The sequence below is a fragment of the Petaurus breviceps genome, unplaced genomic scaffold (assembly GCF_028583685.1).
Source record: "Petaurus breviceps papuanus isolate PSGF00001 unplaced genomic scaffold, PetGlider_PUasm1.0 428, whole genome shotgun sequence".
NCBI classification, from domain to species: domain Eukaryota; kingdom Metazoa; phylum Chordata; class Mammalia; order Diprotodontia; family Petauridae; genus Petaurus; species Petaurus breviceps.
The window spans coordinates 3,172,072-3,182,441 of record NW_027186331.1 but is presented as its reverse complement, the minus strand read 5'-3'; the positions used below and the strand labels follow the sequence as shown (position 1 = coordinate 3,182,441).

General features: G+C 50.8%; 1 protein-coding gene across 1 annotated transcript in view; it reads left to right on the top strand.

Moving 5' to 3' along the window:
* Positions 1 to 6,628, top strand: part of CCDC188 (coiled-coil domain containing 188) — a 19,355-nt gene extending 12,727 nt beyond the window's left edge. The window contains exons 7-12 of the mRNA XM_069100793.1: positions 25 to 82; positions 224 to 431; positions 1,265 to 1,271; positions 1,600 to 1,649; positions 3,488 to 3,705; positions 5,209 to 6,628. Of these exons, the coding sequence (XP_068956894.1) occupies positions 25 to 82; positions 224 to 431; positions 1,265 to 1,271; positions 1,600 to 1,649; positions 3,488 to 3,683 (519 nt within the window). The 3' untranslated portion in view covers positions 3,684 to 3,705; positions 5,209 to 6,628. The remainder of the gene's footprint in view (positions 1 to 24; positions 83 to 223; positions 432 to 1,264; positions 1,272 to 1,599; positions 1,650 to 3,487; positions 3,706 to 5,208) is intronic.
* Positions 6,629 to 10,370: the final 3,742 nt, after the last annotated feature.

Sequence of the window (10,370 nt, the reverse complement as noted above, 5' to 3'; positions counted from 1 at the left end):
CCCGGGGCCCCCCCCCCCCGATAGCTGCAGAGCAGGGGCTGCTCTGCCTTATTGGCTACCCTACCCACCCACAATTCAGAGAGTAAAGGAAGTGGGGGAGGGGTGCAGCATGACAGACACCATTGCCACCTTCATCCCAGGACCCCCTCCCCCCCAATTACATATCTAGGGAGAACAGAACTATGCCCATGGAAAACTGGTTTTCCCAGGGTTTTTGGAACAGTCTCTGCTATCTTGGATTTGCATAGGGACAAGGCCCAGAGCCAAACTCTGACCAGGAAAGGCTTGCCTATGGAGGAGAAGAAGGTGAGCATACTTTCCACCCCTCCCTGCCCCCATCAATTTATTCAGTGGAAGCCAGGGAAGCCAGTGGGCTCAGGGAAAAGGGCAGAGCAGGTCTGCCCTGTCATTAACTCCCTGCATGATATTGGGTAACTTCCTCTTGCCTGGACCTCAGTTTTCCCCATCAGTAAAAATCTGGGAAGCTAGGTGGCGCTGTGGATAGAGCACTGAGTCTGGAGTTAGGAAGACCTAAGTTCAAATGCAGCATCAGGACACTTATTGAGTGACCATGGGCAAGTCATGTAACCCTATTTGCCTCAGTTTTCTCCCTGGAAAATGAGCTGGAGAAGGACATGGCAAATCACTCCAGCATCTTTGCCAAGAAAACCCCAAATGTGGTCAGGACAAAGTCAGAAGTGAATGAAATGACTGAACAAAATAATTTCTGGGAGAGGGGATGAAGTGTGGACATTATTTCCCAACTTTTTCAAATATGAAGTCCTGGAGACCCCCTTTTAATGTCAGAAAGCTTCATGAACCATACTCAGAGACAGATAGAGAGACACAGAGAGAGAGAGACAGAGAGAGACAGAGATAGAGAGACAGACCAAGAGACAGACAGACAGACACAGAGGGAGAGAGAGAGAAAGAGAGAGAGAGAGAGAGAGAGAGAGAGAGAGAGAGAGAGAGAGAAGGGGTTTATGTTTCACAGATTAAGAACCATTAGGCTTGGCGATCTCTAAGCCCCTTCTCATCTCTGATCTATGTTCTATGGTCTGAGGTTCCTGAGTCCCAGACTGATTATGTGACTTGCCTAATATCACATAATCCCTTAAACTCTTGTACCCAAGACTGTTGTAATCAATCACAAAGTTAGGGAGTGAAAGTGACTTTGGGCTCAGTGTCCTTTCACAGATGCCCAGATTTAACCTTGTCTTTTAATGAGAAGTACACTTTTTCTACTTGGATGTTGTCCCCCTAGGGGGCCAGTTTTGATGAATTAGTAAGAAGGGTTTATAATGAGCACATGGGCTGTCTGTGTGTAAAAGGAACTTTGACACACACACGGACATTCAAAGTAAAGAATGGGAAGTCAAGGTTAGAATCAAAGGGCCATCATCTCTCTGAGCCCATGTTCCCTGTAAAATAAGTTTGGTCTAAACAATCTCCAAGCTCCTTCCAACTCAAACCCCATAATCCTGGGATCCTCAATCACTTTAAGTCTCCAGGCCTCAGGTTAAAATGGAGGACGGTGAATTGGACTGTCTTTCAGTTCTCAGCCCCTACTAAGCTCTTTCCTCTCTCCTCCTTCCCTAGCCACCACCACCACCCTCTCCTGGAAGAGAAGACAACCAGAGCTTGTCCTGGTAGGTGGAGCTGGTCTTCCCAACATACACAAATTCTCCATTCCATGGGAAACTCATCCCCAAGGGCAAGGACACTCAAGGATGGTTGGGTCACCATCATATCAATGTACTCACTGGGGATGTTCAACAAGCCTTGATACCCATTGGTGATTGTCATGCTAAATAAGACACACAAATATCAGTGGTAGGGGTGGGGGAGGGCATGTCTCCAGTTGGGAGGAGGGGTATATCTCCAGTGGCAGGGTGGGGAGTGGGTAAGGGAGGGTATGTCTCCAGTGGAATGCCTCAGGGATCTATCCTAAGCCCTCTGTTGCTTGACATTCTTATGGGTGACCTGTATAAAAGTGTAGATGATATTTGCTGAGGACAGAATACTAGGGGATGGTTAATACACTGAATTACTGAATGAGGGTCCAAATAAAGACTCTGGCAGGCTAGAACATTGAGCTACATCTAATAAAAGGGCTTTTTATAGGGATAAAAAGCAGTCATACACTTGAGGGTTTGGGTAGTTGTTTTTTAATCACCTTCATGAGTTAAACATAGGGAGACAGCAGTTTGCCTCAAAAAGATCTAAGGATCTCAGTGGACTTCAAGGTTCATATGACTTAGCAATCAAGAAAGTCAATGGGATCTTAGGTTGCATTGATAGTCAGAGTGTCCAAGAATCAAGAGGTGATACTGTCCTCTGCCCTGGATATTGATAGACTAGAAAGTGTCCAGAGAAGGGCAGCCAGGATGGCTGAAGGGCTTTAAGATCATATTATAGAAGGATCAACATATTATAGAAGGATCAACAAATTGGGCACATTTACCCCAGACTTCTAGCATGAAGAGAGGGCCTGGTAGCTGGCTTCCTGTACTTAAATGACTGTTAAGTGCACGGAAGATTTTCCTTTTTCTGCTGGGCCCCACAGGGCAGAAACAGGCACCAAATAGAAGTCAACAGATGGTAGACATCCAATTAGCAAGAAAAAGAGCTTTCTAATGATTAGGACCCTCCAACGAGGAAATGGCCAGCCTCTAGAAGCAGTGAACTGTTTGTCACTGGAGGGATTGAAGTAGAGGTTGGATGGCCCCCCTGTCATGAACGTTTCAGAAAGGATTCCTTCACTGACTGGGGGATTGGGCCAGATGCTCTCTGAAATGCTAAAACTGTCATGTTCACTGATGGAAACATTCTAGCCATAGCTGGTGGATGCTGAGAGTATAACCCATGGGCTAATTCTTGATCTCCTCAGGAGCAGAATTCCTAACCCAATCTCTCATGTACCTAGAAAGTATTGGGCGCAGGGGTCTGCACTTCTCTTCCTTGGAAATTCAATTATCTTTCCCCAAACCTCCCAAAGTTATAGGATCATAGAATGTCAGTGGTGGGAGGAGCCTTGGAACACAGAATGTCAGAGTCAGAACCAAACATATCTGGGCTGGAGGAGCTCCTAGAACATGAAATGTTAGGACTAGAACATAGAACATGGAATGTCAGAGTTGGGAGGAAGCTTAGATAACATTGTCAGTCTCTTATTTTCTGTAACAGGAACCTGAGGCCCAGAAGGGCTTATTAGCCCAGAACATGAAATGTTAGGACTAGAACATAGAACATGGAATGTCAGAGTTGGGAGGAAGCTTAGATAACATCGTCAGTCTCTTATTTTCTGTAACAGGAACCAAGAAGGGCTTATTAGCATCTCACCCAAGGTCCCACACGGTGACAGACGGGATTCTTCTCCATGCCCTGTGCTTTTTACATCAGGCTAGTGTGCCCGCCTCTGGGGAGCAGTCAGGGCGGGCCTTCAGCCCTCCCTCCTCTCTTCTTCTCTTCCCTCCTTTCCCCTCAGGAAACCCTGGACAATCGTGACCAAGGCGGGGCTGTGTCTGCTCGTCTGTAGTGTTTTGTTCTACCTCTATGTAGTGAACCCCAGCCCCTGTGGGAGCCTTCTTCCCTCAATCATTGGCCAGAAAACAATCTGCTGCATCCGGACCTGGTGCAACCCTTTCCTCAGGGTGGAAGAGGATGACTTTCTGCCATTTTAGGCCCGGAGTTTCATGCAGGGAGGTGAGTGGTGTCCCCAGACATTAGCTGCTTCCTCCTCAGGACCATGCCCACACCTGCCTGCCCCTGCCAGAGAAGGTACAGCAGGCAAAAACAGGATTGTCCACACTGCAGGGGCTGCCTGTTAACAGGAGCAGATCTAGCCCTGATGGCATTAACTTAGAGCCACATGGAACCTCAGAGGCCTCTTGTCCAAAGACCTTCATTCTATAGATGAGCAAACTGAAGCCCAGAGAGGCCAAGTCAATTTGCCATGGTCATAGAGGAATTAAGAATCAGAACCAGGATTCGAACCCAGCTCACTGGACTCTAAAGTCAGCCCTCTTCCTTCTGTAACAAACACCCTGGCTCTCGCACTTCCTAGAGCCTTGAGTTTCCTAGGGACACCATTTCTAATGTGCCCTTCCACCTTCTGATCTTGCCATGGCCTATGGATGAGGCACAGCAGCAAACTATGACCCTCCTCAAGAAGAATGTGGAAACTGAGGCCCAGATGGGAAAGTGACCTACCCACCATCCCACCCAGCAAGTGAAGGTCACTAGGCAGCCTGAATACTAAGGCCTTGATACTCAGGCCAGTATTCTTTCTAGAAGAGATTTTACAACCAGGTCTGTCTTGGGGGGAGCAAGGAATGGTGCTTTCCCAACCAGGGAAGGGGGGTGTTGTATGGAAAGCTCTTCATGCATGTGAGGAGGGCTAGAGAAAAAGCTCTAGGGTTAGGGTCAAGAGATTCTGAGAGACAGTATTCACATTAATTAGCTGGGGGAGTCTGGGAAAGCCATTCTTTCTTCTCCCTCCTCTCTCCCTCTCCCTCTCTCTCCCTCTCCCTCTTTCTCTCTCTCTCTCTCTGTCTCTGTCTCTCTGACTCTCTCTATCTCTGTCTGTCTGTCTCTCTCTCTCTCTCCCTCTGCCTCTTTGTCGCTCTCTCTGACTCTGTCTGTCTCTCTCTCCCTCTCCCTCTTTGTCTCTCTGTCTCTGTCTGTCTCTGTCTCTCTCTGACTCTATCTGTGTCTGTCTGTCTGTCTCTGTCTCTCTATCTCTCTCCCTCTCCCTCATTGTCTCTCTCTGTCTCTGTCTGTCTGTCTGTCTGTCTCTCCCTCTCCCTCTTTGTCTCTCTCTCTGTTTCTCCCCCTCCCTCCCCACTCCCCCCTCAGTTTCCTCCTCTGCCAAATAGGTTACTACTCCTTACCCTATGTGCCTCATAGTAGGGGGATTCTGAGGAAAGCACTTTGAACTTGGAAAAGGATGAAGTTTTATACAAATCATACCAAATGATTTACTAGTGAAAGAGAAAGGGCGCCACTGGCTGGGTGGCCTTCTCCAAGCTCTCTGGGTCTCAGTCTCCTTTATAAAGTAAGGGCACTGGCTGAGATGCTCTCTAAGGGCTGGCTGGATTTCAGCCTCTAGCCAGGCCCTGAGAAGGGCTGACTGGGTCAGAGTGAGGGGGGGGAGGCAGGAAAATGACCCTGGGTCAGAGGGGAGGCAAAGCTGACTCACTTTTCCAGGGAAGAAGAGGACGTGGCCCAACTCTCCAGGCTGCCTCCCTTTTCTCCGCACTTGATGGCAACCAGCTGTGGACTCCCTGCCCTCCCCATCCTGTTCTGTTGGAGGGCCAGGCCCTGGAAAGCATCACATAGAGATTTCTGATATTTGAGATGACAGATGTTTGTTTCTCCTTGGAAATAGGCACCAGGTCCCTGTTCTCCTCCCTCCTCCTCGAGCTCCCAGACCCCCATTCCTGACCAGGTTCTCTTTCTTCCTCCTCTCCCCAGTCTCCACAGAGGTTCAGTGCCCCTGGGGAGAGGCTTGGGAGGTGAATGGCCAAGGCTGTGGGGAGAGGAGGAGAGGAGGTGGCACTGGGAGCCAGCAACATTGAAAAGTCTTAGGAGTCACAAAACCTGACTTCCTTTGCTGTGTGAGCCCAGGAAAGTCCCTGCCCCTCTCTGGGCCTTTGCTTCCCAATTTTCAAAGACACCACACCTCAGGAATTGGTGAGAATCAGCCTCCTTATTTTTACAGACAATGAAGCTAAGGCACAGAAAGCAGAAATGCTGAGGGTCACAGAGTGAATTAGGGGCAGAGCCAGAGGGCAAGGGGAGGGCAGGCTTGCCTCTCAAGCCTGGGTTCTCTATACAGCCAAGAGACAGGGCTGTTTGTAACAAGACACAAGAGTCTGTGGCTCTCACATCTGTCTCTTTCTCTCATCATCTGCTCTCAGTAGAAGCTAGACACTATTCTCTGTCTGCAGACTTGGGCCTTGCTCTATAGGGGTACCAGTGCCCAAGAGTCACCCACCCACCCCCTGGACATTGAATTCCCTGGCTTGAGTTCTGCTCTGGGCTGGGATCTGCCCCCTCCCCAGGAGGGTCAGGGGAGCTCAGACTTTCCCCAGGCTTCACCATGTTCATCTTCTCCCCATCTCTGGCCAAGGCCAGAAAGGACATGTTTTGGGGTGAGGGAGGAGACCTCCGGGAAGAGAGCAAAGCAGCCTCTTAGAACACCAGGTCAGCAGAGCTCCCTGTGAGGGAGCCAGCAAAAGCGTCATTACACCCATTCTACAGTTGAGGAAACTGAGGTGCAGAGGAGAAGGGACTGCCAGAACCCCACACAAGCAAGGACAGGATGAGGTTACAGGGTCTGACAAGCGTCACTCTGGGCTTCCCGAAAGTGGAAAGCAATTTGTTGGCAGATAGATCAGCTCCTGAAAACTCAAGGGGCCCCTGCACTGGTGCTCTTGAGAGCACACACGAACAGTCTCACACTCACAGACACACAGTGACTCTCACACACACATGCACGAACATTCAGTCACACTCAAAACACAGTCACACACATACACATGCACACTCACAACATCATACACACACTCAGTCACACTCACATTCAGCCTCACAGTCACACTCATACACATTGTCACACACAGTCACACTCATACACACTCACAATCACACACACACACACACACCCCAGGACCTCAGGTTCTCCAGGCTTGACAAAAGGCATCCAGACATCCCCGAATTCCCAGGGTGCACCCCACCCACCCGCTCCCTCCTCCTCCCTGGGAGCACCTGGCTTTCACGTCCCCTCTCCCCCAAGCTTCTACCACGGGGCCCCAGGCCCAGCCGCGGTGAGAGCGAGGCAAAGGCCTGAGGCCAGCTTCTTCCCCGCCGGGCTCCTGCTGCTGGGGGCGGAGCAGATCAACAACCTTATTCCTCCGGCATCTATGGGGTATTAAGCTTTGTACAGTGTGCAGCTAGTGTGAGAGAGGAAGGCGGTTCTTTTTCCGGTGGGAACAGCAGCCCGGGAAGCGGGGCTCTGTCTGGGCCCAGCACCACAGAGCCTGGCTCTCAGAAAGCTCTCCCATCCCTCCCTCGCCTCCCACAAGCTCAGCATGTTGTCTGGGACCACGGCTGTTGGTTTACAATAGTCACACAGGCTCCTGCGCTGTGCCCACAGGAGTCAGGAGTCCAGCCAAATGGAGCTGGGAAAATCACTAAAGGGAGATGCATGGGCCCCCGGATGTGGGCTGAGAGAGCAGTCCCCAGTCAGGGGCCTCCTAGATTTTGCTCTACCCTGGCTCACGCTGAAGGACGGCCCCTTCCCACTTCCCCAGCCCACCTTGGAACCTGACACACTCTTCCGTCCAGAGACCCCAAAGCCCTGAGTGGGGAAGAGGGGGATGGGGAAGGCCAGTCCAAGCACCAGGCCAGGGAGGGCAGTGGGCACTGCCCTTGCCAGCTACACCTGGGATGCAGGGAGGCGTTGCTGATGCAGCTGGTGCCTCTGGCCACCACTGGGGAGGACAAACCTGGGAAAGCTCACTTGGAAACCTCAGATCCCAAGGAGAAGCCAGCTGGCCATGCCTCCCCAGGGGACAGACTTCTCCCAAGTCAGCCCCCAGCTATTTCCGCTCCAGAGGAAGGTCTGGGCTGGGTCGCAGCTGCTGGATCTGAGATGCCATCACTGTCAAAGAGGTGATTCAGAGACCTTTCATATCCCCCTTCCCCATGCTGGCCCCCGAGTGGGGCGGGTGGGGGGGGGTGGCTGGCTGGCCTCCCAGCTCTACATACAGAATGAGATGTAGGTCCTCAGATGTGACCAATTCGGGGATTTTCTTTGCTTAACTGTACTTGTTATAAGAGAGGGCTTCAGTGGAATGGGGGAGGGGTGCGTAGTGGCTAGTCTGTCAACAAGTATTGACTGTCTATCAGGTGCTTGTACCTTATTGGGGAGGTTGGTGGCTCAGTGGATAGAGCTCCAGGCCTGGAGTCAGGAAGACCTGACTTCAAATCCAGCCTGATACTTTTACTAACTGTGTGACCTTGGACAAGTCGGTTAACCCTCTTTGCCTCAGTTTCCTTATCTGTAAAATGAGCTGGAGAAGGAAATGGCAAACCCCTCCAGTATCTCTGCCAAGAAATGGGGTCATGGAAAGTCGGACATGACTAAACAACAAAAATGCATTGCCGGGCACTGTGCTAAGTGCCAGGGATACAAAATGAGTCAAAAGATGGTCCCAGCCCTCAGGAGCTTCCAATCCAAAGTGGGCACAGCCTGCAAACACCAATGGCTCAAACAAAATGCCCTACAGGCAAACGCAGCTCCCAGACCTTCCCCACTCCTGGCAATGACTCCACCGTCCTCCCAGGGCACAGCTTGCTGTCGGCTCTCTCACTGCCCATGTCCAGTCTGCTCCAACGCCTGTCGATGTCAACCTTCAGACCTCTCTCATGTAATCCCTCTTCTCTCCAGACACTGCTGCCAGCCCGGTGCAGACCCTCGTCACATCAAGCTCCCTGGTGGTCCTCCCAGGCTCGACTCTCTCCCCACTCCAGCCCACCCTCCACTCAGGGGTCCCAGTGATTCTCCCAAAGGGCACATCTGCTCTTTGGCCCCCTACTCAGGCAATTCCATTGGTCCCTTATCGCCTCCAGGACCAAATATAAAATCTGCTCTTTGGCTTTTAAAGCCCTGGCCTGTCACTCTCCAGGTCTTTTTATACCTGACTGGCAGCCACTTTCCCAGAGATCCGAAGACACTGGCCTCCTGGCTGGTTCTCAGACAAGACCCTCCATGTCCTGGTGCCAAGGCCAGCCCCTTCTCTGGCCGGCCCCCATGCCTAAAGCTCTCCCCTCATCTCACCCTGCTGGATCCCCTGGCTCCCTCAGTCCCAGCTAAAACCCCACTGTCCAATGGCCCTCCCACTACTGCCTTCTCTAAGACGATTCCAACTTGTCTTGCTTGTCGGAATCACTTGCTCGTCTCCCCCATAGACTTGAGTTCTTTGAGGTCAGGGAAGGATTTGCCCTTCCTTTTAATGACTGTTTATTAATTGACTTCTTATAGAAGGTAGGATCTTAACTGACTGAGTCCTGAAGAGAGCTGGGAGGCCAGGAGGGGGAGGCGGGGAGAGAAGAACAGCCCAGGCATGGGGCATGGCCAGGAGCGGCCTGTGCAGACCGGTGTGCCCAGCAGCCAGAGTGCCAAGGCTGCGATTTCATCCCTCTGCCAGAGAAGGTCTGCAGAATCTGGGGCACTAAAGGATCATGGGACCTGCTCAAAGTCCCCCAGAAAGTGTGGATCAGAGAATCGGAACAAGGCTCATCTCTGGTTTCAGACCTGCCCTCAGGCACTTTGGGAAAGGGACATTAGCAGTTTACTGTTTCAAACACAATCTATTTTTCTTTGTATGTTGAAATGTTCATGTTTCTTGATGTTTGTTAAAGCTCATAATTTTTGAAAGTTTTTTTAAGGGAAAAAAGAATGTGTTTGAGGGGCTTTTGGCCAGAGGAAGGAGAGTCCTCTGGGCCAGGCTGGGACAATGAAGGATAGACATCTGGGGATCTTACTTCCTCAATCATGAGCTCAGTTTCCTTAGCTCCAAAATGCAGGGGGCCAGTGCTGGGGCTGGGGGAAGGAGGAGGGAGGATCTCAAAGAACAGCTCCATCCAGCTGCTAACATTAGTCATACTGAGGAAGCCCAGGCCCTTCTGAAGAGGCCAGAGTCAGGGAGGGGCTCCGTGCTGGGAGAAAAACCCCCTCCCCAGCTCTGGCCCCAGGCTGTGAGCTAGTGTGAACCCCAGGCAATGAGGGGGTGAGGAGAACAGCTAGAAACTGACCCAATTAGCCCATAAGCATTTTAAAATGTTATTGATTTTATTTTTAATTTGTGAAATAAAACAAGTATTTCCATAAGCATCTGTTAAGTTCCATGTGCCTGGAACTGTGCCCAGTTCTGGGAATTCATACCAGAAAAAAAAAACAGTACCTGTCTTTGAGAAACTTATATTTTTGTGGTGTGAGAAATGATAAATATTTAGGCACATACCGGAGATGGGGGTGGGGGTGCACTGGAAGCTTGAGGGATGGGCAACTCATGTACTTTTGTGTCATGGTCAACTTCTCTCACCCCACACATTCCATCAGCGGCCAAATCTTGTTTCTGTCTCCACAACTTTCAAATTCACAAACCAAGGTATCTTTTATGAAAGGACATCAGAAGCTTCCAGAAAAACTGGGGCTGCATCTACCAGGCTCTGGGGGAATGACCTTCCCTTCCCAGACAACCCTGGGAAGAAGTTTGGAATAATTTTGACACTAGGGCAAACTGGTACTCCCTACCTCTCTCTCTCTCTCTCTCTCTCTCTCTCTCTCTCTCTCTCTCTCT